General features: G+C 45.8%; 1 protein-coding gene across 3 annotated transcripts in view; it reads right to left on the bottom strand.

The window, feature by feature from the left end:
* The window catches only part of RBM20 (RNA binding motif protein 20), a 213455-nt gene that overhangs the window by 12575 nt on the left and 177574 nt on the right, over window positions 1-23306 (bottom strand). For 2 of the 3 annotated variants that reach the window (XM_053585807.1, XM_053585809.1), the window contains exons 6-12: window positions 23039-23179; window positions 20273-20404; window positions 12231-12310; window positions 9895-10564; window positions 3975-4079; window positions 2291-2933; window positions 639-773 (exon numbers count right to left, since the gene is read on the bottom strand). In XM_053585807.1, the coding sequence (XP_053441782.1) occupies window positions 639-773; window positions 2291-2933; window positions 3975-4079; window positions 9895-10564; window positions 12231-12310; window positions 20273-20404; window positions 23039-23179 (1906 nt within the window). The remainder of the gene's footprint in view (window positions 1-638; window positions 774-2290; window positions 2934-3974; window positions 4080-9894; window positions 10565-12230; window positions 12311-20272; window positions 20405-23038; window positions 23180-23306) is intronic. The other variant, XM_053585808.1, reaches the window with a different exon arrangement.

The following is a 23306-nucleotide window of genomic DNA, read 5'->3' as shown; positions in this document are numbered from 1 at the left end:
AGGAAACTAAGGCCCAAGAAGGGATACGACTTGTCCGAGGGCACATGGTGACCCATAAATGGAATAGGAAGGACTATACCCATACTTTCTCTGTTCAATGCTCCCTCTATCAATTATCAAGGTTTTTCTCCAAACAGTCTATTCAACATTGTTGCCTTAAAAGCTGCTCCTTTAAAAAGAAAAAAATGTAGCATAGTTCTGGGAAGGGCCAGGGTACGGAGAGGCTGAGACAATGAAAAGTAGCAGAAGAGGCTCCTTTCTGCTGACTTTATGGAGACAGTTGGACCTCTGCTTCCCTGCTTGAATAAAGGCTGGACTTAAAGGCTCTGTGACATGGAAAACAAAGCATTCTCTGGTTGAAAAGCAGGCGTCTGAAGAAAAAAAAAAAAAAGAAAAGCAGGCGTCTGGGTTCCCAGGCAGTGCTGTTCAAGGCCTGATCCCATGGAGTGTCTTGTCTACTCTGGGAGGCAGAAGTTGCATGAAACTTTAAAGTTGCACCTTGCACATCCACGTTATTATATCATACATTAAAAACAATGACAACAAAATGATAAAAAGCCCTCCCAAGCTCTTACATGTTGCTGTGGAACTTTCACTTCCTGGGGCAACTGTGGAAGTGTGCTGTGTATTTCACTCACCTAGAGGAATGCTAAGTTCACTGAACACATCCTCTGGCTCCCAGGAAGGCAAAGAAATGGGCTCTTTCAGCTCCACTTCAGTGTATTCCGGTGATCTCACATCCAGAGATTTCATTTCCATGTACCTGGAGTTTTCTGCAAAACATGAGCCACGGCAAAGAAATAATGAAATGCAACATGCTTCAAAGAGTCCCTGCAATTCGATTCCCTGCGCTGGGTGATTAGAAATTGTCCTCTGGACTGCTTCATCACATGAGGCTGGGGCAATGACTGCTAATTAGAATGAAAGCAATATAATTAAAAGCTTTTTCCACTGCCAAAAGAATGCCACACACGATAAAACTTGGCAAATCTTTGCATGTGGTCCAGGGGGGAATGGGCTGCTGATGCCCTGACTTGAAATGATCCACCCCTGCCCCCTGCCTTCCAATTCAGGATCATTCCCCTCTGTGGGCAGAGGAATTATGGATGGGCAAAAATTGTACTGACATTCACTGAGGTTGGCAAAAAGGCAATGTCATTCTCACCCAAGCTTGTCAAGCAGTATTATTAAATATGAACCCCAAACACTGGGTAAGCTAATGAGCCACTAACACACCAGCACATGTTGAGACCCATACTGCAAATAAAAGATGTTCACTCAGAATCAGGTGAAAATTTCCTCCTTCATTCTTGCCTTCTCTAGACAACGTCAGCATTTCTCCAGCAGCAAGAAGGCAGTTCATGGTAGGGTTTCCATGGAGATTCAGATCCATGCAGGTGGAAAATAGCTCAGGTCAGCTTGACATGCAAAACCCAAGCCTCCAAGTTACCTAACAGCCTGTGCCACACATAGGGCTCTGGGTTAGAATGTCATTTTCAAGCCCTCCCCTATAATTTCTGCCTTCTGCCTCCTTCCTCCAACATCCAGTATGCTGCAGACTTTCTTTCTGCAAAGTACATTTCTAGCTATTTACACAGTGAAGATCGTAGGGCTACTCTCCCTCCCTACCCCCATAGCCCTTGTGGGATCTTAGTTTCCACTTGGCAGAGAAGATGGGGCTTAGCCTATTTTAAACTCTCTCTCTTATGATGTCACAGCGATGGGCACAGACACAACATCACCTCTAGCGGAGGCGGAGGACATCGTGGGACCGATCCCATACCACCTTCAGACCCTGGAGAAAAATGGGTCTGAGGTAGTAAGAAGGGGAAGGGCCGTACCCGTTGGGGAGCCCCTGTTCCTCCCTGTCTGCTCCTTTCCTGCCTCCCACACCCCTGCCTCATCACAGAAATAACAGTCTGGGTGGTCCTCCGCCGCAGCCCATAACAGGCCCCTTCTGATATGCTTTTGCTGATAACTCAAGCTGTTTTTGGTTGTCCAAGTCCATGTGGGCTTTTGTAAGTGCAGAGAAGTCTGTTCTATCTGAGTTTGTTTCTCAGAAAACATGCGGCCACCCATCTGATTTCTTTTGCACCATTTGCTTAAAAGCGCTAACAGTTTAACCAGGCTTTTAGAGGCTTGCCTCTGTTAGTAAATTACTTCCTGTACCAGCTTTAATGCCAAGTGAAACCTTCCTTGTATTCCTTCCAGCCTGCATGCACCCATATTTTGTTAGGTGCACAGGGGTGCAATCAACCCCACCACCCAGGAGAAAAGGGGAAGTAGTTACCGGGGGTCACTTCTTGGCAAGCCTGGCTTTGGATGTCGGCTTCGGTGGGGGGGCTGGCTTTCTCCTCCAGGGGGCTTCCTTCACAAGCCCCATCTTCAGGAGTCCCCCTGGCCTTGTAGTCATCAAGAAATGGGCTAGGCTGCTGGGCCCTCTCCTCCTCTGCTGGCTTGGGGGAAGACATTTGTGGGACTGCAGGGGCCAGATGAACATCTGAGCTCTCCACTCCCTTTGCCTCCTTCTCGTAGCAATCTGAACCCTCCAGTGAGAGGCCTGTCTCACTTTCAGCTGGCTTCCGCTCAGCATCCAGATTTAGGCCAGGCATTTCCACGTCCATGTCACTGGGACAGTTCGTGGAAACAGGAGGCAGATCTCTGGGTGATTTGAGGCTGATTTCTGCAGCCCCATTCCCTATGGCCTTGACTCCTTCCTTGGTGAACTCTAAGGTGGTCATCACACAGGGAAATATTTCTGGACAGAGATTGTCTTTCTGGTCAATGGGCACAATTTCTTCCAGCTCCAGGATGTCTGGTTCCATGATAAAATCTTCCTCCTCCCCAACCTCGTCCACTGTGACCAGCTCCTCCATGTTCGTGGGATACCAGCTCTCCACCTCTGCCTCACTTCCACTCTCCCAGTCTTGTTCCTGTACAAAAGCACGGAATGGAGGTCAGAGGGTGGCTGAGAGCACTCACCCAGAAGGCACAAACCTTGACCAGAAAGATCCTGAGCAGATTGACCTCCACCTGGGAACAACCAGTGGACAATTACCACAAGCTACTCAAGTCCCATACCACTGACTCATCCTCAGGGTGATACTCAAAACAGCACAGGATATGGGAATAAGCTCTAATGATTCATCCACCATGTTTAAAGTGCCACAAAGAATTTCAACTCCCGGTGGATAAAGGTACTTGATAAATAGTTTTTGAATGCATGATTACGTTACAAACTTGAAATTCTTACTGGGCTATTTGGTAAATGTAACTGCAGTGAAGTCCCTCACCAAACTCTCTGAAGCACCCTCTCCTGACAAGGGTTCACTTCCATAGTCAAGGTTCCTACTAGGCCCCTCCTTAAACTTTCCTCTTGGTGTTCCCTGCAGCCCACAGACGCTGCAGACAGATTTAGGAGATCAGCTTTCCTGCCAGTGATACCCATCTCCCCTGACCAGACAGGCATGAAGCTGGCCACGTTCCAAGGACGTTTCTTTTTGCTGTGGCAGCCCCAGCCCAGGAGGACTATAACTGGGTTTTTAATTTTATTGTAACTAAGTAAAATAAGCTTTCCAAGCACAGTAGACGTCTTGTTAATCCTGGGGTCTGGGCCTGCCAAGGTCAGGGCCCCAGCTAGAGTACCCAAAGCAGTGTATCCCCGCCTCCCCAAGGGACCTCTCTATTTTGGGAGTCTGGCACTGAAGCCTGAGTCTTTTTTGGGGCACATGTTTTTCTCTTAGCAGCACAGCCAAGTTGCTGGAGAGTGAGGCAGAGCCCTCAGTAAAGATCGTCCGAGGATCCCAAGCAAAGCCATTCCTCCAAGAAGTGCTAGGAGGAGTGGTTCATTCATGGAACCACCATGGAGTCTCAGACACATTCCCTGCAGCAGGACATGACTGGGCAGGATGGGGACTCAGTCCCTGATGGCTCAAGTGCAGACGTGTCTACATGGCCAGAACCTGAAACTTTACCTTCTTTGTCCCTGTGTTTTCCAGACCAGAGGACTCTGTTTCTTTCTCCTGTCTGTCTATGGACTGGGGGCTTTCTTCCACACCCTCCTGTTCCTCTTTTCCAGCCTTACCAAGGGAAGAACAGAACAAAGCAAATCAACAGTGAACAGTGAGAAGGAAAAGAGAAAAAGAATGATATTGGGCACGGGTAACAATTATTGGGTGTGTTTCACATACACTATTTCCTTTATCCTCCCAGAGCTCCCAGGAGGCAGCTGGAGTGATGACCTTTATTTTATAGATTAGAAAACTGAGGCTCAGAGAAGTTAAGCAACTTGCTCATAGTCACACAGATAACAGTGACGGAGAAATATTCTTGAAACTTGATGCCTGTAGAGGGCAGAAATCCTGGACAATCTGGGTATTTTTTGCAGGAAAGATGAGTAGAAGCCAAGGATGAACTGGTCCCAACAGGCCAAGTCCACGGGTTAATCATTATGGTGACATTTCCCCAACAGACTCATCTTGGCCACAAACAAAACAAAACAAAAAACTCATCCAGGAAAAGAGCTGTTACCAATTAGTGTCTTCTCACCCTCTATCACCTTTGTCCTAGAGCCCAGGCTAGCACTCCCTTCCCTCCTTCCTTCTATTCTCTCCTCGCAAAGAAAGCTCTCATTAGAGTGTGCGTGTCTGTGAAACTGAACAACCAGAAGCAGGTGCCTCCGACCAGCCTTTCACACGGGGGTCAGGAGAGCTTAGTCCATGGGCCAAATCTGACCTGCTGCCTCCTTATATACAGCCTGCTAGCTAAGAATGGATTTTTACAATTTTAAACAGTTACATTTTAAGTAATTTCAGAAGCGCCAACATAAAATTCTCAGTTTTGCCTCCCGGCCCACATAGGCTAAAATAATATTTACTATCTAGTCCTTTGCAGAAAAAATTTGCCAACCCCACTTCAGAAGTTTCTAGGGTACATTCTCCCAGGACTTAACCTTTGACCACCAAATCAATGACCACTCCTAGGCTTCCTCGGGGGTAAGTTGCATTTCTCAACATATTTGCCTGAGGTTGGGTCAAATTTGATTCTAATTTCTTACAACCAGACACACCCCCTGAGCTGACAAGGAGCCAGCTGGAGCAGAAGCTCTGGGTTGACTGGTTTAACCAGTTGCTACTGGACAGGGACAGACAGTTTATATCCTCATATCCTTTCTCTTCCCGGTGTTTGGTGTGGAAGATTCCACCAAAAGTTTTGCTCAAGTCTTCTGAGCTAACCTCAGTGGGGAGTAGCTATAAATACCTTTTTAGCTGTTACAGCTTCTGTCAACAGATGACCACTTTTCTTTATTTTTATCTCTCTGAATCAATTATCCATGGCCCTCCCTTGTCAAAATAAATAATCCTTACCCTTCCCAAGTAGTTCTTGCACTTAGTCTACTCCTAAACCAACACAGTAAGGGAACCACCTGCAGTTCAAGCTAGGAGAGGCAGGGACAGCTGGGCTGAAAGCCTCCCACCAGACTGACCCCTGCTCTTCCTCCCTGCAGGCAAAGGAAGGGGGGGAATGCCTTTCAGAGCTTCCTTTGCCCTGGCATCACTTCCAGATGACAGCAGCATCCTATGGGGAACAGGCCAATTCACCCAGCTTCCCACACCAGCCCACAGACTGAGCTGCTAGGTGCCCACTGCCGCCAGCAGGGCTCTTCTGCCACAGAGCCCAGGCTGCTGCTAATCCACATTCAAACCAGTCTCTCACTTCCTCTCTGTACTCCTTTCCAAAATCTATTCTCCAGAAAGCAATCAAGAATAATCAAAATACAAAAATTACCACATTCTTACTTTCTTGTTAAAATATTTCATTTTCTTCCCCCTGCACTGAGGATAAAGACAAACATCTTTCACCTGCCTAAAGCCCTTGCATGATGATGTCCCTGTGGACAACTCAGTCCCCTCTCCTGTTACTCTGACCCTAACTTTCCCTGCTCCAGCAACATTGGAGCACTGGAGCCACACACAGGCCCTCACACATTCCACTTCCCCTGTCTGCTCACCTTCTTTTTCACCCAGTAAGTATACTCACCATTCTCCCAAATCTCAATAGTCACATCCTAACCCAGAGAAGCCTCGGATTCATTACAGTTACTCATAGCACCGTATCCCTGCAGCTCCTTAGCACTCAGCACCCACACTCTTCACCTGAGGAATCAATCATTGCATCAGCTTGTCCCTCCACTGGACCAGGAGCTCTATGAGGCCACAGTCATCTCAGTGTCACTCACAACTGTAACCCCAACACTGGTGCTGCATGGATACTGGTCCATAAAATAATAGAATTGGTAGAAGCAGGGAGGGGGAGGGTGGTTGGTGAATAACAAGTTTGCATCTGCCTTCCCGCACATTGAATGAGCTTATGTTCATCCTGGGGAGCACGGGGCTATATCTGTCCCATAGGTTGATCCTGAACTTTGGTCTTGCTCTAAGAAAGGGAGACCTTGACAGCAAGGGTAGAAATTCCACATGGCAGCTGCAAAATGGAGATGAGCAGCGTCTGGTGACAGGCACCACCTCCTTGGTCTGCCAAGGTTCATTCTACTTACTGGTTCCACTTACTTACCTGCCCAGCCAGCTTCCCTTCCCTAGGTATCTGGGCCTGTAAATTTGGTCACCCCCCTTCAGTAAGATGGAGGACTGTTTCTTTCCCATGTTTTCCTTACTCATGACTTGGTTTCCTTTCTTCTTCTCATGGCCCTGTGGTCAGGACTAGGTCTCATGTACAGGCTTGGCCACCCATAAACACTCAGTAGACATACACTGGCTTCTCCACCATGGGTTTTTAATGAGCACAAGCTCATTAAAGTGCTACAACAGCTTGTGATCACACCATTTTACAAACAAAAAAATTGAGGCAGAGAAGAGCAGGGTGTGACCTGGTTCTCAGAAGCCAGGCCTTGTCCGCGGGAGCCTGGATTCAGCCATTCATTCCTTCAACAGATACTTATTGAACACGCACACTGTGCCAAGTCCTCCTCTCGGGACCAAGGACAGAGCAGTGATCACAGCAGACAAAACTTCCTGCCACGTGGAGGGAGTTAGGAGAGTGGGCAAAGGAGAGAAGTGGGCTGGGGTGTTGAGATGGAATGCAGTGCCAGGAGACTGAGGCATGAGCAGGTGAGGGCACTGCGGGAAGGGGGTGCGTGTAGGTGGGAGGTGCCAGGGGTATGAGAAGGGCAAGGACCCGTCCTCAGCCCTGCTGCCTTTTCCCCAAGTTCAGTCACTGCCTGTTTTCTGACTGTGAGGACAGCCCAGTGGATTTTTCTGGAGATCGTAACACAAAGTTTAAGAACAGTATGAAAAACTTTGTTCTACTGTTATTCCAATACACAGAGTTGGGCTGCCTGACTCCCAACCCACAGAAACACTCTGTAGGGTCCCAGCAAGTCTCCACTGACTGTACTTTAAGGCCATAAGAGTCAAGACCAACTGAAGGGACAGAATTGAGGGGACCCATGGATGGGGCTTTCTGGGAATCTTTATCCATCAGGCGCTCTTGGGATGACCCGTAGTGTGTGTCATCTTAAATGTACAATGTTACCCTAATGACAGAAGGGTGGGTAACATAGCAGGGGAAATGAAGTTAATCAAAGAGTTTCAGAAGTGTAGGCAGGTTAAGAGAGGGCAGTCTCACCCCTCAGCCTTGAGGGACAGAGGGCAGAGCACACATACAAGGCTCAGCTTGAGCCCCTGCCAGTTCTCTGTCCTTCTGTGCCCTTCCTTGAGGAACCATCACTGGCACCTCAGACACCTCCAAGCAAATACACTTACCTAAAAAAATACCCACAGGTTCACCAGTTCCTCCAGATGCAGTTCAAGTACTCAGGAAGTCAAGTCCTTATATGCCCCACCCCACCCATGTCCCTATCTCGTCTCTCTCCTTCACTCTCTACTCCCACCCCCCACACCACTAGGGGACAATCCTGGCAGACTTTGTAACGGGACAGGAGATTACTGAGTGTCCTTTTGAAGGAATGCTGAGCACCTGTCTAGCACATCCTTCCGGGGTATCTGACTCTTCAGGGGCACACGTCTTTCATTATCCAGAACTGAGCCATTTTACACCTCTGTAAGTTGCAGAAAACAAGGTAATACAAAGGATTCTTCATAGACACGCAAGTGAATTTCATCTACTAGAGACACAACCGATTCCTGCCCACCTCAAAAGGGGTCCTTTTTATATCTCTTAGCAAATTTACTCTGCATTCTTGATTGCCCATACGAGGGCTGTTGTAATATGAAAAATAGAGATATACATGGCTGGATTCTTTCTGGACAGCCCTGGTTTATATTCTCTGGTCTTTCCATTCTCCTTTGAGCTGATTTTTACATTTTATGATTCTGTCATTAATGAATTGAATAAAAGCTTTGACATGTATTAGTTATATATTGCAGCAAAGTCGCTCTTTTGCTATTTTTAAAACATTATTCTTTAATATGTCCTAAACGAGAAGCCACATAGAGTACTTCCAGGTTTTTCAAAACAATCTTTCTTTTTTGCTTTCACCCTACTGCTACTTCTACCAAGAATTACAAACTGCTTGTTTCCCATTTTCTATACCCAGCCCAAATGTCATCTCTTCTGCTCAGCTTTCCTCTCACTGTGCAGAGTTAATAACTGCCCAAAGAGAAGCTCACCCTCTGTAATTTCTCATTGTTTTATGGGTCTGCTTCCACCATTAGTCTTTGTTCTCTGCCATAACATGGACCACCTCCTATTCACCTTTGAACCCCTATGCCCATCACCCCACCTGGCAAAGTGGCATTCCACCCGTGCATGTGGGAATGAGTGCTCAAATAGTAGCCAAAAGAGTGACTCTTTAGTCAGTGTTCCTGTAGTTGAGAATAGGGTTTCTTATTTAGACTTAATAATTGTCACCAACTCTTGGATCAGGAGGCCTAGAAGATATACATGTAGGATTCTAAAAATTAGATTCCTTATGCAGACCCCTAAACCTCTACTTTACACCTCTACTTAAATGCAGGAAGCTCTGGCAAGAAGGAAGTGTAAGCCAAGTCCACTTTGTGAACCCTGTGTGAACTGCAGTGATGCAGCAGGTCTTAAGTCTTTCAGATGCTTGTGTGGAAGTTTGGCAACAAAAATGCCAACTGCCAGGCATCTTTGTTAAAGCAGAGGTGAGACACTGTGGACAGTGCCTAGACCAGTGTTTTTCAAGCAGTGTGCCATAGCACTAAAGATTATCAATTAAATTACTTTCAAAAGAAGTTCAAAGTACATTAAACACATTCTTTTCTTTTTTCAGTTTTTTTTTTTTGATCAACATAATTTAAGTTTAACTATAGGTTAAGTGTGCTATAAGATAAGAAAAGCTGAAAAACGTTGCTGCAGAGAAAAACCCAAGCCCTGGGCAACCAATATAATTTAGTGAGTGGTTGCTTCTCCTTTACCGCCTCTCCTCAGAGCTCCAGGGTTGATGGATGCTGTTGGCAGGAGAGAGGATGGAGTGGACCACAGATCTAATCTCCCTTGGCAGAATCTGTGTGTGCAAACACCCAGGGCCATTCACCTATGGACAACGAGGTCTACAGAAGGCCATTCCATTACTTGCTCCTCTAACTTCTCGTGAGTACAAGAAGGTGTCACGGAATTTGGAGCCAGAATGCCTAGGTATGATTCTGTCTCTGCCATTTCCTGATTGTGTGCCCTTGGACAAATAATGTTCAATTCTCTGTGCCTCAGTTTCCTCATAGGGTTGCTGAAAGGATTAAAAGACTTAATTGAAATAAAGTGTCTAGTATACTGCCTGGCACATAGTAAACAATGAATAAATGTATCTTCATTCAATAAACGTTTATCATCATTATATTATTATTCTCCTTGGGACCTGCCTCACCTTACCTGGAGAAGAGATTGCATCATTACCTCATTCTCTGCCATTTTTCTTTCTTTTCTATCATCAGCTCCTTCTTGGTCTCTATCAGGCCTCTTGGTTTTATTTTTCTCACTCTGCTTGCACTTGGCGCCCTCAGGGGCCCTAGTGACCTTTGGCCCCAGCCCTTCTTCCTTGCCTGAGTCATCGGGATGAGGGTGTCTGCTTTCCCGCAGCTTGGCCTCATCTTTCCTTCGGGACCTGCCGGTGGCGTCCTGCTGTAGCTTCAGGTACTTGTCCGACTTGGCTTTGAGTTCTTTCCGGTGGTGGCTGTCTTCTCGGCTTTTGTAGACAGACGCAGAGTGCAGTGTGCTGGGGGACCCAGGCCTCGGGTACCTTTCTCGGTGGCCCCTCCCTCCATCCAGCCGCTCCTCCAGCTCGGCCTTGTCCAGTTGCCGCGGATGGTGTTTGCGGTCGTGCGCCCAGGGCTCCGTCCTGTCCCTCTTGTCCTCCCCGTTCTCCCTCCAGGTGGCCGGGTCTCGCTCCTCCTCCCTCCTGGGGTAGGGGCAGTGCTCCCACGAGTCCCGGCCGTTGCCCCAGTCGGCCCGGGAGGGGCCTGGAGGACTGTGGGAAGAGCTGCAGGAGGTGAAGCTCGGAGTGTGGGACCGTGGGGAGAGGGACCGGCTCACCGGGCTGCGGGACCGTGGCCTTTCTGGGCCGTATCTGGGGGAGAGGCAAGGGGCAGTGTTTAGAAGCTACAGCCGCCCACCCCAGCCTAACCTAGACGCTGGTGCACAGTCTCTCCTGCGCACATTCTGTAAGTGTAACTGTGTGCACGCTTAACTCACAACCGTCCAGAACCACAGAGGTGGGCCGGGGAGGCAGCTCTGTCCTCCCTCCTGGCTTCTCCGAGGAGCATTTTCCCCTAAGTGTCCTACTGGTGGCCTTCTGCCCCTTTCCTCATTTTGCTCCTGGGAACCAGGAAGAACAGCTGGATGGCTTTGGGTCAGCCCAGTCTTTCTTCCTCTTGGAAGTGAGCCGTGGCCAGGGAACAGGTCCCTGACCTCCTCCTGGGGGGGTGTGGGGTGGGGCCTGGGAGGCAAGATTGCCCTGGGCCAGCCTTGAGGGTGAGGCTGCCTCTCCCTGAGGTACAATCAGCTGCCCTCTTGGCTGGGAGACTTGAAGCCTCCTCCAGCCGGCCTCTCAGAATCGGGTCACCTCTTAGCCTCCACTTTTCTTATTTACTTTTCATCTCAATTTGTTCAGCTCCTGGGCAGAGAGAAAGAATGCTAATTACTGGGGAGTGCATGCTCAGAGATTCCAATAACAAAGAATTGGGAAGGCATTTTAGGGTTGGAAGAGACCCTAGGACTCTACTCATGTCTGAAATAAATGGAGACCCAGAAAGGCCTCTGATGAGACTAAGATTCAGAGCAAGACCGAATCCCTCCCACTCTGATGCACAACTGCAAGTGGCCTGGTGTGGCTTTACTTACCTCTTCATAAAGTCCAAATAACCTCAATTTCTAAGGAAAACAGATAAGCTTGAACAGTCACATACAAAGATAGACACGTGTACACTAGGAAGGCTGTTTGGTTATCAAGCAGGTCAACTGAGTCATACACCTGACATTCTAAAAAATGAGCATTTCCTACTTGGCTCCCAAATACAGGAAAGTCACAGAGCCCTCACTGACCAGGGGACACCTCACGTATCTCACTAGGGCTGCCTTCTCTGCAGCAAGATTACAGCGCCCCCTGCGGCAGCCCCCGGTAAGCACTCAGGGTGTGTGGCCAGGTGCCCCGGCTCCTGCTGCTTCCACCAGTTCTCCACAGGATGGGTCTTTGCCGGGGCATGACAGTGGTCAACTTGGAGCCCCAAATTGGCCTGCTCACAGACTTCAGTTGAAGAAACGCATCAAAAAACTGAATACATTCAATGTTCAGAGTGACCATTTAAGTAACTGGGCTTTTGCAGGGGGATTATCTTATTATTTCTCCTACAAATATATTCAGTTCATAAATAATCAACAGGTGGCAGAACAGATTTGCACATATGTATGTGTGTATACACACACACAAATACTTTGAGGCTGTTTTCGTAGCGCACAGACTTGCCCTAAAGAGCCAAATACTAACAGACCCTTTCCTATATTCCTTGCCAGCAAAGCAGCTGAGGGGAAGCCCAGCATCTTGAATTTTCCTAAGGTTAACCCAAGCAGCACTTCTGGATTGGATTGGTGCTTTTCATGGGGAACATGGAAAGGTTGGGCCCAAAAAGGCAGAAGGATGGGGCAGGAGCAAGGGTGGGACACAGTGTGAGAGTGAGAAACAGGAGTGGGTTCTAACTACTCAGAAGCTTCCCTGAGACTTAGGGCCCAGACCTCACCTCTCTGCTTCCCGGAACATGTCCCTCTCCCTCTGGGAATGGATGTCCTGGATGATAGCAGCCACAGTCTTTCCAGGTTTCTAGCAAAGTCAGAGAGATCACCATCAGAGAGAGCAGGTCAGAGCTGGCTTTGCACATCACAGGGAAGCAGCTCAGGTAGTTCATTGCCCTGTTCACCATAAGGGAAAAGGTCTCTTTTGTGGAGAAGGAAAAACAAGCAATCTGAGGGATGGGAAGTGTGAATATAATACTGGATGGGAAGTGTGACTATAATGCCTGAGTGGTCTAGAGAGCGCGGAGTAGTCCAAGGAGCTGGGAAAGGAAGGAGCCTGGGGTTCATGTCCATGTGTTGATTTATAATACCAAATTTCCACCTCCATCTGAATAGAAAACATTTAAAACACGAAAAAAGGGAAGGAAAGAAGGAAGGAAGGAAGGAATTGTAAAATTGGAGAGATTTGAAGATCACCTTTTATATGTAAGTGTGGAAACTGAGACCCAGAGAGGTTAAGGCAGTGTCTCTGTCCTGCACAGCTTCTGGGTAACCAGCCACATTGTGTTCCATGCAGATGATGACCCCTGGAGTTGTGCTGGGATTAGGGACATATTAATCAGGACCAGGCAGCAGGCATTTAAACTCCAAGTTCCTTCCCATCCCCACGCCTCCTTCAACATCTTACTCCAGTGTGTTTTCTACAGGTGTCAGCTGATGCTCACACTAAATGTATGAACTGGGCAGCACAGGCTGGGAGTCCTGTTTCACAGCTGAAAATGGTGGGCACTCAAAGGCTCTGCCCTGACCAGAGGTCATTATATAGTAGCTGTGCCAGGGCAGGACAAACCCTAGTCCCCAAATCCCAACCAAAGTCCTTTCCTAAATCCAGAATTGACACAAAATAACAACAACAAAAAAAGAGTCAATAATAAATGATTAAGAAATTCATGAACACAAAGGCAAGATAGGGGTATCTTCCAAAAGACTATGCAGAATTCATCCATTGAATAAACGTGTATTGAGCAGGGTGAATGTTATGGTATGTGAATTATATTTCTATAAAGCTGATTTTTTTTTTTTTTAACGAACAAATCTAAAAACCCTCGGTCTAGAATGTCAACTCTTGATAGGGTTTTCTTCAGAAATTGAATCAACCTTTCTTTTATCCTTATTTTTTCCCCATGTCATTTACAAAGAATCGTGAAATCGTAAGAGCCACACAAACATTAGGTTTCACCATATAGCTCATTTTATAGATGGGATCCACTTGGGACTGGAGGGGTCTGGTCGCAGCAGTCTGGCTGCTTATCTGTTACTGCTGAGTTGAAAAGCCTGGAGTAAAGGCAAGAATGGAGGAGGAGCTGCTTGTGGCTGCAGTGTGCAAGGTCAGGGTTAGGACACAGATATAAAATATTTGAATCAGCTGGAGATGCAAAAGGCAAGAAAGCCAGAGAGGAGGCAGTGACTCCTTTCACTGTGCTCAGGGGGGAGTCAGTGGTCAAGAAGTTAGGCAATCCCTAGTTCAAGAAACGGCCCAGGAACTTAGTACTGGGGAGCACGTCCACCCACAAAAGTACCTCAGGACTTTGGAAAATGGCCCTAATGTCAAACCGGAGCTGTAAAAGTGACCCAGTGACCCTCTAAAAGCCACCTACAAGTAATCAGATCATCCAAGATTTGCAGTGGCAGCTAGCACTTTCATGGCTTGCACTGAACCACAAGCAGAGACCCAAGGTTGGACAGAGGACGTTGGCCAGGGCAGAGAAGACTGGTGCTGCCTAAGATGTCTCCTTCCACCCCACCCCACTCCAGACCAGCAGGCTTTCAGCCAAGGTTGTTCATCACCTCACGGGGTAGAAGAAGGCAGCTTATTTAGAGGTGAGTACACATAACGCAGTGAGGGGAACCCAGGGTTTTGGTCTGCATACAGCTGGGGCAGGTGCTCCTTAATCCCTATTCGAAGATGACTAGCTGGAAGCATGAAGGGATATAACGCAGAGAACGAATATGACAGTTTGTGAATATTACCCCAGGCTAGTGGTCACAGCATTGTGACCCTTCTGAGGACCAGAGGGTCAGTCCTGCTGTTTTAAGTGGTAATTTCTGATTGGTTTGGTGCTCTTTGGACCAACTTCCTGCTACCATCTGAGACTGAAGCATAAGTGGACAAAGATTTTCAACTAACAGAATTGACTTCTCAAAGCCCTAAAAAAATCCTCTCAACTTTCCTCTTGGACCATGGTTAAAGGTGTAAAAGAGGCAGGTGAAATAAAGCTGTAATCATCTCAGAAGAATGGAAATGGAAGAGAAGAGTAGGTCTATGATAAGATTTGGGGTACCTTTTTAGTGTGGAAAATTCCAAACACACACAAAAGTAGAGAATGAGAGATGTTAAACCCCCAAGAATCCATTACCCATCTTCAACAATTCTCATCAGTCTTGTTGCATCTGTACTCCTCACCCCCTTTCCCTGCCCCCCAGATTATTTTGAAGTAAAGTCCCAGATGTCCTGTCTTTTCATCCATTCTGTGATGACACTGATATAGCTCAATAACCCGACAAGGGACCATCCATGGTCAATGGTCCAATGGTCACGGTCAACATGTGAGACAAGGGTGAGATTCCAAGCCCCGCACGCCCTAAGAAAGTGCTGCCTACACGGGCGGCGCCTGTGGCTCAAAGAGTAGGGCAGGCAGGCGCTGGCCCCATATGCTGGAGGTGGCAGGATCAAACCTGACCCCAGCCGGAAAAAAAAAAAAAGAAAGCGCTGCCTACTGAGAGGGATGGAACACAGCGGTGGAATCTCAACCCAGGAAGAGCAGCCCCAGTTCTGCCCCCAGCTGGTGGGTCACCCAGGTCAGGGCTTGTTGCCTGTGGGAGACTCACTTTTTCCACCTATAAAGGTGGCTTAATGAGCCCCATCTGGCATCCACCAGAAGCCTCAGGGCATGGCAGGCATCCCTGATAAAAGTCACAGTGTGCTTGGCCAACACAAAGGGAGCGGCTAGAGAGTCTCATGCCCTTTGATGGCTCCCCAGCTGTTTTACATACCTCAAGAGTCCTGGGAAGAAGCTGAAACCTTCCAGATGAGCTCAGAATTCATCAGAGTCAGATCCTATCAAACTAGCCCTGAGTGTTTTCAACATCACTGGGCTTTGCAGCCTCCACATCCTATCTCACCCAACCCCTCCTGCCTGGAGACCCTCTCTCTGTGTAGCTAATTCTCCCTTCTTCACTGCCCTGCCTGGGGAACTTTCCCTTTTTTACACTCCTAAGTTACACTGCCTTTTGCCACTGAACTTTTAGTAGCTCCCTTACTTACGCACTCATGTTTAAATCTTGTATGATTTTGCACAATAGCAGCTTGTTTTTCCCAGGTAGAGAGTAAACTCTCCCCAGGTAAGGACTATGTCTCCTGTGCATGGTAAATGTTAGTACCACATCTTCTAAAGAGAAGACCCTCTGTCAACTGTTCACGCATTTAATCTTCCCAACTAAGAGCATCATGGGCCACTCACAAGACTGTTTCTCAGGGCCAGAGGCCCTCTCTGCAGCTAAGAAACATGCAAGACCAGTAGCTCTGAAATTAGGCCCTCTGCCTCTACAACTACCTGGGAATTTCAGTCCTACCCCAAACCTACTGAATGAGAATCTCTGAGTAAGAGGATCCCAAACCCTGACAATTCTCTGGTGCAGTGACTAGGAAACAATGTAAAGGTATATGGGGTACTTTTGGTACCTATATCCAAAGGTACTTTTTGGATAAGAGACACAACTACAAGAGGGACTCTACCTAACAAATTCAAATATTGTGACCTGGTTGTTTGTACCCTCACATTAACCTGAAATTAAAAATAATAATAATAATAAAATTATTCCAATTCCCTTCTGCATTGAAGACATTATAATTCTGTACTTTTTGGAGAGGTTTCTATGGAACAACCCAGAAAAGATTCCAAGCTTCTTGTCCAGGTCTGCAGGAAGAATAACACATGTTTTGTTGTCCCTTCAGATTTTCTCTTTCCCACTCATTCTGCATATTTATCAAGCATATATTACATGAAAGGCTGTGCCCTAAATACCTTGATGAATAGAACCCCTGCCAGGAAAAGTGTGTGGGAAAACAAGGTATGTACCTGAGGAAATATTCAAGAGAAGAGATGACAAATGCCTTAAAAAATCTCTTTTCTTTCCTCACACTTTGCCTGGTGATCACAAGATCAAGTTAGAAGAGAAAGAGCAATTACATTTTTCCCCACCTTTGGGACCCAGCATGGTGGGCCCTTTAGCCCAGAGACACATGGACACAGTTTTTGCCTTTGACCTCCCCAGTGGCCAAGCTCCCTCCTTCCAGAAGCAGCTGCTCCTCCCCCATCTTGCTCCAGAGGTCTGGGTGGGTCTCCATCCTGGCTCTGAGAAAGTGGCAGATGATACAGGCCCAGCCAACCACTGCACAGCCCACACCAGGCCACAGAGATTGGTTCAGGGATGTGTACATGGGCTAAGTTAGTCCAATTTGCAGGAGCTTCTAGGAAAAGCTCTGGCTCTCTCTTGTTGAAGGAAATGGAAGGATAAAAAGGAAGAGTTGGTGAAGTTACTGTAGCCATCATGCCACCTAGAGGAGAGAGCCTGGGGCTGCTAAGGCCCGCCCCAAGGCGCCCCCAACAAAGCCAAGAGGGGAGAAGACAGTGGCAAGAAAGCAAGTCCTCATGATACCACCTGGGCCTCAAATCCAGCTGCACCTGTAACCAGAGCTACTCTGGGACTTTTCATTTACACAAGTGGATAAATTCCTTTTTGTACTTAAGCCAATATGCTTAACTGACATGAGTTTCTGTTACTTGCAGAGAGTGCTGATTCATATCAACATAGGGACCACAAAGCACGTGTTACTATGTAGTGGCAACGTACTTTAAGATGCTTTCATGTACGTTATTCTATGGGACCTTCACAAGGACCCTAAGAGGCAGCATGATGCCACGGGGAGCAGAAATCCCTTACTAAGAACAGAAAACAATGTGTTCTAGACCCTTCCTATTCAAAGTGTGCTCTGAGGACCAGCAGCATCAGCTCCTGGGTGCCTATTAGAAATGCAGAATCCCAGTGCTGCCCTAGGCGTATGAATCAGAAGCTGCATTTCAACAAGACCCCCAAGTAACTTGCAGGCATATGGAAGCTTGAGAAACTCACTTAGAATGCTACCTCTACTGCTTCCTCACTGGGGAAGCAAGTTACCTGATTTCCTTCTGTTTTTCATGTGGACAGTGGAGATCACAATAACATACTATGACACAAAGGCAAGGAAAAACCAAAACAGTCCCAGGTTTTAATCCTGTTTCTTCCAGTAACTGAATATGATCTTGGACAAGTTACTGATGAACTTCTGTTAGCCTCAGTTCCCTCATCTGTAAAATTGGGATAATAATACCTGTGCAACAGGACTGATGTCAGGATTAAAGTAGATAATGTAGGTAAAGTGCTTTGTACATTACTCGCTCCAGAGTACCAGGGCTCAATTAAAGGTGCATATTATTGTTATGATTGTTGTACTCTTGTAATTACTGCTATTATTCACCCTCCACACCTCACAGGGCAGGGTGATTATGAGACTCAAAAGATGGTACATGAAAAAACACTTAAAACCAAAGAACTCAAGGTGTCATTCTTCCCTGATCTGGAAGCTGGAGTTCACAAGGGTTAAGCAACTTGTCTCAGGTCACCGAGGCAGGAAGGAGCAGAGCCTAGGTTGGCATCACCACCTTCCAATCTGATATAGGTCACGTGATAACTGTTGATGGTTCTATGTTACGTGTTTTTTGTCCCACCAGACCAAGATCCTCACAAGTTTGTTACCTCTGTGACCATGGCACCTGGCCCAGTTCCACCCACAATGTGCACTCAGTGACCATTTGCTGAATGCAAACTTGACTATCTGACCTCTTTAACCCATATTTTTTGCACTGCTCCAAACTATCTACCTTGGTAAAGTATTACTGTGCCTTGGTACTGGAAGAAGCTGATTATTGCTGTTTATTCTAATTCTAAAAACTTACCACACTGTCTCATTTGGAGCCCAAAGCTCCACTGGAAACTCAATGCATAAACTCAATTCTAGCTCCCAGGGGAGAATCCAGGAGAACAGGAATTTTGGCTAGAATGGGGTAGGATATTTTACTCATCTGAGAGAGGCAATATGCTTTCATTAGGGAAGAAAAAAACAAGCCAGGTTCTGCCTGAAGCAGAACTGTTGGCAAAGGAACTTCAGAGTCAATAATGCAAGCAAAGCAGAATCAAGTCTTTGGCAACTGGTTGACATAGTACTGATCTGCACATGCAGACTTGTCAGAATACTAGTCCTAGCTAGAAACAACCACTGAGACTTTGTCTTCTGACTCCAACCTTGAAGGCAGATTAAAGGCTACAAGTCTTAAAAAAAAAAAAAATGGACCCTAAGTAAATGTGGAATGAACTGAGGTGAACTGGAAAAAAATCTCTATTAAATAGGACAAATAAAGCTCAAAATAAGAGGGTAGATTTAAACACAATTATAGTACTAATTACAATTAATCCAAATGGCCTAAGTGTTCCAGTTAAGAGAACTCCTACAGACCAATAAGAAGACACAATGCAAAAGAAAAGCATGGGAAAATGCTTTGAAAAGAATCTGCCCATCAAAGAAGATCTAGACAAACAGCCAATAAATATATGAGAAGGTAATCAACATTGATGAGTCATCAGGAAAATAAAAAATAAGATCATGATAAACTATTATAGTACTCTCCACAGACAGGCAAGTCTTAAAAAGTCAGACAAGAGAAAGTGTTAGCAAGAATCTGGGCCACTGGAAACTCTCATACACTACTAGTAGTAGTATAAATTTGGGACAACTAATATTAGAAAGAGCTTGCTATTATCTAGTAAAGTCGAGGGTAACTGCCTTGTGACTCAGCAATTCCAGTCTTAGTTATTTATGTACCTTCAGTTATATGCTCATGTGCACGGGTACCAGGAGAACATGTCTGAAAGGTTCATATTAGCATTGTCCCTAATATCCTAAAACTGGAAGCATCCAAATGCCCAGCAACAACAGAATGGAAAAATAAGTTGCACAGCCATAAAACAGAAATTTATATGTCGTAGAACAATGAAAATAGACACGCCCAACAACATGGATGACATGATGTTGAATAAAAGAAGCAAGATCTATAAGAATGATTCTATGCCTACAAAATTCAAAAACAGGCAAAAGTATAGTGTTTAGGAAGGCACATACGGGGGGTAGAACTATAAGGAAAAGCTGAGAAATGATTATCCTCCAGGACAGGAGAGTGGAGAGGGAGAAGCCGAGCATGAGGAGGGACTCACAGGGGCTTCTGCTGTCTGTATTCTAGTACCTGACTTTGGTGGTGGTTTATGGTATTTATAAGATCTCACCTATCATGATTTTAAAAATTTTACAATTTATAATTATACATTTTTCTGTATGCATATTATACTTCATAATTTAAAAGAAAGCAAAGCAAAGAAAGAAATGTAGACCAGCTAAAACAAAAACAAAGTTGGGTTTCAAATTATCTAATTTTATTCCTGAGTTCTGACAGTGGCCTGAGTTAAGTAGAAGGACTTGAATGGGACTGGCTTAAGACATAATAATGGAGAGAGGAGAGAACAAGAGATAAATCAGGGTGACAGAGCAGAAAAACTTACTGAAGGCCTGCACAGGTAGAAAGGAAAGTTGTAGTCAAGGGTTTATGCCTGGAATGCCACTACCAAAAAGTAACCACCTTCCCCCTTCTGATTTCCTCCTTCAAAAGTCTTCTCAGCTGCCAGTAGTGTCAAGCATCCCTTTGCATATTGTATTTACCTCCATGAGCATTTTTCTTGCCATGTTGTAATGACTTGCCATCACTAATGACATGATATCCTGAAAAGCATGGAGGAATTTCTAAATCTCTTCCTGTTCTCTCCTTCCCACCAGCACTTAGGTCAGTAAGAAGAACTCTGCTGATGCTTGTTGAATAGATGAGTGAAGGAGAGAAGGCTTTACCTTCAGCTGCAATTCCTTGTATCTCTTGGACATCCGAATGAGCAATTTCTCACCATTAATCACAGCAGATTTCTCTTGATAATACTGGACCATGGCCTGGGCAGCTTCTGTGTAAGCCATTTCTAAAAATGCCTAAGAAAGAAAGGAAGGATGAATATTGGACTTGACTTTAGTGGTCTTCAACAAAATTCCATGTATATGAAGTTCAAGAACAGGCAAAGCTAATAAATGATGATAAAAGTTAGAGCTGAGCTTCCCTCTGGGGTGGGGTGGGGTACTGACTATGAAGGGGCTTGAGGAAACCTTCTGACGTTCTAGAAATGTTCTATATCTTGGCTTAGGTATTAACTATATGGGTGTATGCATGTAAAAAATGAAAGGAACTGTACACTTAGGATCAGTGTGCTTTACACCCTCTAGAATATATATTTCCCACCTCAATTAAAAGGAAAAAACATCAGTATAAGGAATAGATCTCTTTGATCCTATTTGTTCAAAGAGACATTTTTATGTTCACCAAAAGAGCTCATTATAAGATGGTTCCTCTCCTGAGTCTCATGGGTTACAAAACATCATTCTTAAACATCCCTCCTGGCTACATCATACTATGGAAGCCACTCTGTGGTAGGTCTGTGAACCCACAGATTCCAGGGGGAGCTGATCCTACCAAACTTGCTGTCTGGTAGTGGTGACAGCAAGAGATAGAAGCACAAACCTTGGTTGTTTGAGTTCTTACTTTCCTTATAAAGAAAGAAACATACTCAAAAACTCAGGGGGTAGGCCAGGCACAGTGGCTCACACCTGTAATCCCAGCACTCTGGGAGGCCAAGGCAGGTGGATTGCCTGAGCTCACTGATTCGATACCAGCCTGAGCAAGAGTGAGACCTCATCTCTAAAAATAGCTGGGTGTTGTGGCCGCTGCCTATAGTCCCAGCTCCTCTGGAGGCTGAGGCAAGAGAATCACTTCAGCCCAAGAGTTTGAAGTTGCTATGAGCTATGATGCCAGGGCACTCTACTAAGAGCGACAAAGTGAGACTGTCTCATACAAAAACAAAAACAACTCAGAAGCTGACAAACTCCTAGGCTTGAAGGAAGGCCATGTCATGAGTTAAAGTGAAGGGAACACCCCCCTCCCCCATAATGTTTCCACAGTATCTTTCTTATTTATTTAACTGTTCTGATAAAACACTTGCAGAGAAATGGGCTTTTCCATTCCATCTATGTCTATGGAGTTTCCAAATAGACTGTTTTGACGGACCTGTCAGTTTACCCCAGTAGCTGCTATGTGTATTCATTGCTGTTACTGTTTCTTAGGTTTGTACTCTACTAATGAGGTACTGATTCTGGGCCCTCTATGTTGAGAGGAAAAAGTGGTCTGTGACAGGGGAGCCCTAATTTGAGCCCCTAACTCTATTTCCTTGAACTGTATGGGCCAGACAAGCTCATTCCCCCTCCTTCCTCCAATTTATTTCTGCATTTCAGACGCACTGCTTCTCTCTGTTCTGTCACAGTCAATGGCAGAAGTGTGGGCAACTAAGAAGTCAAGATTCTTAAAGGTTTTATTTCAAATTCTGCCACCCAGATTTCTAAGTGCCTCTTTCTAGAGGTGCTAAAACAAACATTTTAGCACCTCTAGCTCTCACCTGTCACATGGGACTACTACTAATCTAGGAAATCTGACCACATTAATGTTGCAAGCTGAATTCAAGTAGGAACAGAGACTAAGCCATCTAGCCCCACACTGATGGAGGGAGACGACTGATGATCTGACATGGCTTTGAGTCTCCTTCATTAAGAAAAAATTCCTCCCATGCCTATTCCTCTGATTCATAAAGTAAAAATATTTGTTAAAATAAAAGAGAAAATATTCTTCTTTCTGACCATCGTGGGTATCAATTCCCCCTTTCCGACTTTAAAAATGAGGGCAAATATATTTAGTCTCCACCTCCTCTCCTGCTGGGAGATCCAAGGGCCTCATCCACTGACACCAAGGACCACTAAAAATACTCAGTCCCAGGTTCTCGGCTGGCTCAAAATATAGGCCAACATATATGGTAAGCTAAGAAGATAAGACTATAGCATTATTAGCTCAGGGGATTGGCAACACAGTGAAGAGACTCAAGTCCTTAGATTTGTATTTTGGGGACCAACTAGTTTTTCTTTGTTAATAAGTGCCTCATTCCAAAGTGCTTGCCCTCGAGTCTAGGCAATTCATAAAGACTTGTACCCAGCATAAGAAGGGTAGGGGGAAAAAAGGAGAAACAAAACAATATCACCAACAAAAACTTCTGTGCCATGCCAACAGAAGGCCAGCTATATTTCACCTCTCTATGTTAAGAAATATTACCTATTTCTGCCAAGTGTGGTGGCTCATACTGATAATCCTGACACTCTGGGAGGCCAAGGCAAGTGAATCACCTGAGCTCAGGGGTTTGAAACCAGCCCGAACAACAGCAAGACCCTGTCTCTACTAAACATAGAAAAATTAGCCAGGCGTGGTGTCAGGTGCCTGTAGTTCCAGCTACATGGGAAGCTGAGGCAGGAGGATCGCTTGAGCCCAAGAGTTTGAGATTGCTATGAGCTATGATGACGCCATGGCGCTCAACCTCAGGGTGACAGAGTGAAACTTTGTCTCTAAATAAATAAATAAATAAAAAGATCGGCTGTAACTGATTGAAATGCATCAAAAAAAAAAAATTACATAATTCCTTTTCACCAGTGTGTGTTCACTGGTGAAACACACGGGAGTGAAAATGTGAAACCTACCTGATTAGTTGACTTCATAAGGATGTAATTAGTGACTTTTCCAAAGGGCAGCCCCAGGTTAATGACGTCATTCTCAGTGCAGCTGCCTTCGGGGAGATTGCAGATGTGCACCACACGGCCAGCACCTCTCCTCTGTGCAAACTTTGGGAACAAAGAGCAGCGGCTGGTCTTAGACAGTTCCCTCTTCCCCTCTCTCCCAGACATTCCTAATGGCTGTCTTTCCTCAAATAATGATTGCAAAGCTGTAATTTATAATATTAATGAGGAA

Source organism: Nycticebus coucang, chromosome 3 (assembly GCF_027406575.1).
Source record: "Nycticebus coucang isolate mNycCou1 chromosome 3, mNycCou1.pri, whole genome shotgun sequence".
NCBI classification, from domain to species: domain Eukaryota; kingdom Metazoa; phylum Chordata; class Mammalia; order Primates; family Lorisidae; genus Nycticebus; species Nycticebus coucang.
The sequence above is the reverse complement of the archived record's forward strand: the minus strand, read 5'-3'. Positions and strand labels throughout refer to the sequence as shown.